Source organism: Alnus glutinosa, chromosome 3 (assembly GCF_958979055.1).
Source record: "Alnus glutinosa chromosome 3, dhAlnGlut1.1, whole genome shotgun sequence".
In the NCBI taxonomy this organism is placed as follows: Eukaryota; Viridiplantae; Streptophyta; class Magnoliopsida; order Fagales; family Betulaceae; genus Alnus; species Alnus glutinosa.
This window is the reverse complement of record NC_084888.1, coordinates 26,291,323-26,297,031: the sequence shown is the minus strand read 5'-3', so window position 1 is coordinate 26,297,031 and position 5,709 is coordinate 26,291,323. Positions and strand designations below refer to the sequence as shown.

General features: G+C 44.3%; 1 protein-coding gene across 1 annotated transcript; it reads right to left on the bottom strand.

Annotated features, from left to right (window-relative positions):
- Nucleotides 1-2,421: 2,421 nt before the first annotated feature.
- Nucleotides 2,422-3,492, bottom strand: LOC133863286 (uncharacterized). Its single transcript, XM_062299238.1, has 2 exons — nucleotides 3,310-3,492; nucleotides 2,422-3,207 (listed from the first exon to the last, which is right to left on the bottom strand). Exons 1-2 carry the CDS (start codon nucleotides 3,490-3,492, stop codon nucleotides 2,422-2,424), a joined length of 969 nt encoding a protein of 322 aa, XP_062155222.1.
- Between the last annotated feature and the right edge of the window lie 2,217 nt (nucleotides 3,493-5,709).

Genomic DNA, 5,709 nt, shown 5'->3' with positions numbered 1-5,709 from the left:
TTCATTTAATGATTCTAGAGTATGTGGTTGAGAAACTTGAATGACACCCTAAGCTTAATGTTCTTTGGGTGTTCAAGTAGAAACCAAGAAGTGTGAGTCGTTGGATTTGGTTTGGTGGATTCCTTAGCCTTAGTTCCTTTTAATTTGCATATTTCATTTCATCTCTTTTGTTTAGTCTTTTACTCTTGAATCAATCCTCCAACTTTTGGAACTAGGTTAACATGAGATTGATTAAACAAGACACTAATATTTGACCATTTTCCTGTGGATTCGACCTCGCACTAGCACACACTATATTGCAAACGATTCGTGCGCTTGCAAGTACTCATTAAAACACACATCAGAGTGCATTTTCACCTTACGAGACAGCAGCTTGTCCTCAGGTAAAGATCCCCTGCGGAGGTACCGAACAACATCAGTGGCCCATTCAGGATCGTCTGATCTTTCTTCGACTTCCATCATATCAAGCTTCGGGAGGATTAAAGTTTCGGTCTATATTACCACCTCCCGTGTAGATGTTTTGATGACGGGCCCAGTTCCAGAGCCCATTTTGGAGAGAGCATCAGCCTGGACATTTTCCTCCCGAGGAACTTTTGTCATGACGGTTCTGTCAAAGTTAGACTGATATTCACGCACCTTGTCGAGATATTGAATCATTTTTTCTCCTTGGGCCTCTGTAAGTCCCTGCACATGGCTTACTACCACCTGAGAATCGCTTCTGACTTCTACGTTCTTTGCTCCCATCTCCCGGGCTATGGAAAGCCCGGCCAACACGGCCTCATACTCCGCTTCATTGTTGGTGGTCACAAAATCCAGCTTGATTGCGTACCGAAAACTTTCTCCATCCGGGCTTGCCAGAGTGACACCGACTCCACTCTTTCGGTTAGCTGAGGAACCGTCTACATATGCTACCCAGGTCTCCTTCTTGGGCAATTTTTCACTTTCGGGTGTATTATTGAATTCCAGGAGGAAGTCAGCTAGGACCTGACCCTTGATAAGAGTTCGAGGATGGAATTCTATGTCGAATTGCCCCAGCTCTACCGACCAGTTCACCAACCTGCCAGAAAGGTCTGGTTTTTGTAATATCTTCTTCAGCGGATACTCGTCAACACCTGTATGGCATGCGCTTGAAAATATGGCCTTAGTCTTCGTGCCGAGATGATTAAGGCGAAGGCCAACTTTTCGATCCGAAGGTACCTCTCTTCGGCTCCATGGAGTGCTTTGCTGGTAAAATAAACCGGTTGTTGGATACCTGAGTCTTCTCGGACCAATGCTGAGCTGACTGCCGAGAGAGATACTGCTAGGTAGAGATATAGTATTTCCCCTTCGCCGAGGCGGCTCAAGAGCGGCGGATTGGTCAGATATTCTTTTAGCTTCCCGAAGGCTTCCTCGCACTCGCTACTCCATTCAAAGGTTTTTCTCAAGATCTTGAAAAATGGGAGACATTGTCTGTGGATCGGAGATGAACCGGTTTAAGGCTGCTATTCTCCCGGTCAGCTTCTGCAGTTGCTTAGTAGTCCGGGGAGATTGCATTCCGAGGACAGCACTCACCTTCTAGGGATTCGCCTCGATTCCTCTCTGTGAGACCATAAATCCCAAGAACTTCCCGGAAGAAACGCCGAAAGCGCATTTGGTCGGATTGAGCTTCATTTTGTGAGTCCTCAGCGTCTCGAAAGTTTCTCTCAGATCTGCTATGTGGCCGGCGGCTCGGATGCTCTTGACAAGCATGTCATCAACATAAACTTCTACATTTCGTCCGATCTGATCTCGGAACATTCTGTTGACCAGCCTCTGGTATGTGGCCCCCGCATTTTTCAGACCGAATGGCATCATCTTATTGCAATATATGCCTCGATCAGTAATGAAAGATGTTTTTTCTTGGTCGATTTCATCCATATGTATCTGATTGTAGCCGGAGAATGCGTCCATGAACGTGAGGAGTTCATGCCCAGCTGTCGAATCTACCAGCAGATCGACCCGTGGCAACGGGAAGCTATCCTTAGAACATGCTCTGTTGAGGTCAGTGAAATCGACGTACATTCTCCACTTCCCAGTGGATTTCTTGACTAAAACCACATTGGCTAGCCACTTGGGATAATCCACTTCTCAGATAAACCCGGCCTGTAGGAGCTTCTGTACCTCCTCAGCTACAGTCTGATTCCTTTCCGGAGCAAAAGTTCGCCTTCGTTGCTTGACTGGTTGGTGGCTCGGATCGACCATTAGCTTGTGGACTATCACGGAGGGAGGTATCCTTGGCATATCATCGTGGCTCCATGCAAAGACGTCTTCATTTTGCCTCAGGAATGCTACCTAGGCTTCTTTCATTCCAGGGGTAAGTTGCGAGCCTATCCGGATCTTTTTCTTCGGGTCACCAAGCTCGAAGTCTTCCAACTCCTCGACCGGCTCCCCCAACTGTGATTGCTATTTTCCATTTTTTTTGGTCCGCTCTCCGAGACCCACAGCTTCAATGAGCTTTTTCAAGCTCGTGTTGTAGCATTCCTGCGCCATTCGTTGATTCCCTTTTTCAACGCCGACCCCTTCCTCGGTAGGGAATTTCATGCTCAGGTGGGGGTTTGAGGTGACAACTTTGAGCTCATTGAGAGCCGTTCTTCCGAGGATGGCGTTGTAAGCCGAAGGTCGATCTATTATTAGGAACTTGACCATTATTGTCCTTTGCCTCGGGTATACCCTTGCCATTACCAGGAGCTCTATCGACCCGAGAGGGAGCACCTGTTCTCCCGTGAATCCCACTAGTGAGTGTCTAGCCGGAACCATTTTCCTTCGGTCTATTTTCATGAGCTCAAAGGCTGACCTATAAAGGATGTCAGCCAAGCTCCCAGTGTCAATAAGGATGCGATGTATCTTGTGGTTGGCAATGGCTAAGCTCAAAACCAAAGCATCGGTATGTGGAAAGGATACCCCCGCATAATCATCGTCCAAGAACCCGATTACCTGATTCTCACTTTTCTGGGATTTCGGAGGCTTCTCTACCGAGTATACTTCGAAGTCCTTCATCTGCCTTGCATATGCCTTCCGAGCCGAGCTGGACTCTCCTCCTCCTCTGAATCCCCCAAAAATTGTGTGTATCTCCGGAAGGTTCCCCTGTGGTGCTGGTCGGGCTCGGCTCCTGCTTCTTTCTCGGACAACCTGATGATCTGGCCTACGCTCTGGCTCCCTGGCCCTTTCCCGATCTCTTTCTCGGTCATTCTGAGGATTGTTTTGATTTGGATGGAACCGATTGTGATCTTCCCAGGGTCAGTTACCGTGCTCCAGGTTTGGTAGAATCCTTTGATTTGCAAGGAATCGAACAAGCTTCCCATTCTCTATGAAGCGTTCTATCAAGATTCTCAGGGTGATGCAAGCTTCGGTGCGGTACCCGGTGGTATCGTGGAAAGCACAATACTGATCGGCATATGGTGAATTTGGATTCACAAGTACTGGCCTGGGTTTTCGGTACATGGGATCCCGCTTTATCTCCATAAGGACATCCATGATGGGAGCGTTGAGGGGTGTCCAATTGTGATCTCGGAACGATTCCGGTTTCGCTTTGGTTTTGCCTCTTCTCCTTCCGGGACTCGCATACGTTCTTCTTTCCGAGGATCCTTTTTCTTCTTCTGACGCTCGGAATTGGAAGGGTGAGTCTAATCGGATCCCAGTAGTGCCCGGAGCGTTTCCTCCTGGTTGATGTACTTCTCGGCCTTATTCATGAAGTCGTCTAGGTTCTGTGGAGGCTTTCGGGCTACATCAGCCATAAGAACCCCATCTTTCCGAATTCCCTGGAAAAGGGCTCCATATATGAAGTCGTCGGTGGTTGTCTCAGCTTCGAGCCTTGCTTGGTTGAATCTCAAGAAAAAGTTTCAGAGAGTCTCTTCAGGTCCCTGATGCAATGACATCAAGGATCCGGGTAGCTTCCTTCTAACCCTCCCGGCCATGAACTGCGTTAGGAACATCCTTCAGAGGTAATCAAAGTGACGGATGGAATTTGGAGGAAGCTTGATGAGTGTCAAATATTGTGTATTTGGACCCCTTGATTTACATTAGTTAGACCTTTAGCCCTGTTATTTTCTGATGCTTTGGTTAGTTTTTGTGTTTTTATGTTTTGTAGGTCAATAAGTGAGGAATGGCAAAATTCATGTGGAATTGCTTAGAAAATTCGAAAGTTCTGAAGAACTCGATCGATCGAACTTAAATTCGATCAATCAAATTTGGCCCAAAGTCGATCGATCGAATAAAAGTCGATCGATCGAAATTTTCAAAAACTTACTTTTGCAGAAGCGCGCCAGAACACCCAATAAGGGGCTTCTCCATGACAAAAAGCAGTTCTCCCTCTGATTTTCGCAGCAGAACACGCTGGTTTCGTGACCTTGGCTGTCTCTAGCAAGAGAGGAACCCTAGAGGGGGTTAGAGGAGTCATTTTACATGGGTTTCTAGCCCTAATTTCCTTCTATAAAAGCCATAGCCATGCCTCCTTGTTGGGGAGTTCAGAGAACAGTATATAGGTTTAATTTCGTGCATTTTGTAGTGTATTCCAGTAGCTTTTGTTCTTAGACACTTTCTCTTTGTAAAGCTTTTCTTTTATTTCCATGGTTGTTCTTCATTTTCTTGTGGTGTTCTTAGTCATGGAAGGCTAGTAACCTCAACTAAGGTTGAGGATGAAACCTTTCCATTGATGATACTCACACTCTTGTTATACTACTTGCACATTTGATGATATATCATATTTGTTGTTCAAAGTTCCATTCATTTAAATGCTTTATCTTTTGCAATGAATATGGTTGTTGGTAGATATAGGACATTTAATGTGTTTCAACCGATGGATACATTGTTTTATCGGTTTGAATGATGATATCCATTGTGATTTGTTCACTAAATGGATACATTGGATGATTTGATTTCAAATGGGTACTCTTTGTGATTTATCTTTGAGTTGGATTCATTTAATGGTTCTAGAGTTTGTAGTTAAGACATTTGAATGACATCCAAAGCTTAATGTTCTTTGGGTGTTCAAGTGGAAACCAAGAGTGTGAGTTGTTGGATTTGGTTTGGTAGATTCCTTAGCCTTAGTTCCTTTTAATTTGAATATTTCATTTCATCTCGTTTATTTAGTCTTTTGTTCTTGAATCAATCCTAAAACCTTTGGAACTAGGTTAAAATGAGGTTGATTAAACAAGACACCAATATTTGACCATTTCCCTGTGGATTCGACCTCGCACTTGCACACACTATATTGCAAATGATTCGTGCGCTTGCGAGTACTCATTAAAACACACATCAAGTTTTTGGCGCCGTTACCGGGGAAATCGGTTCAAAAATTGGTTTTTGTTTAATTGATTTTGTTTTTCTACTAGTTAGATAGATTTTTGTTTCATTTTTTTTTGTTGTTTAGCTTCTGTTCTGTATTCTAAAGTTCTTTCTTTGTTTCTCCCGGATCTGTTCTGCAGCTTTTGTAACTTGCTGGGTGCCCTGAAGAATCGATCGAAAATAAATTCGATCGATCGAGTTAGCATCTGCATAACATAAAATCAATCGATCGAAAATATATTCAATCGATCGAAATAGACTTCGATCAAACGAACTTTCTGCACAGCAGCAGCTCGGAACAAGGTGAGTATCTCTGTTCCAGTACTTCTTTTAGTCCATTTTGTTCATAATTTGTTTCTGTTTAATAGTTTTTTGCTGTTTGTTTAATTTTCTTTTAGTTCATTATAA

Coding starts and splice junctions, on each gene's coding strand:
- LOC133863286 (XM_062299238.1), bottom strand. CDS start 3,492: ATGGATGTCCTTATGGAGATAAAGCGGGATCCCATGTACCGAAAACCC. Junction 3,208..3,309: donor TCATAGAGAATGGGAAGCTT/GTTCGATTCCTT, acceptor AACAATCCTCAG/AATGACCGAGAAAGAGATCG.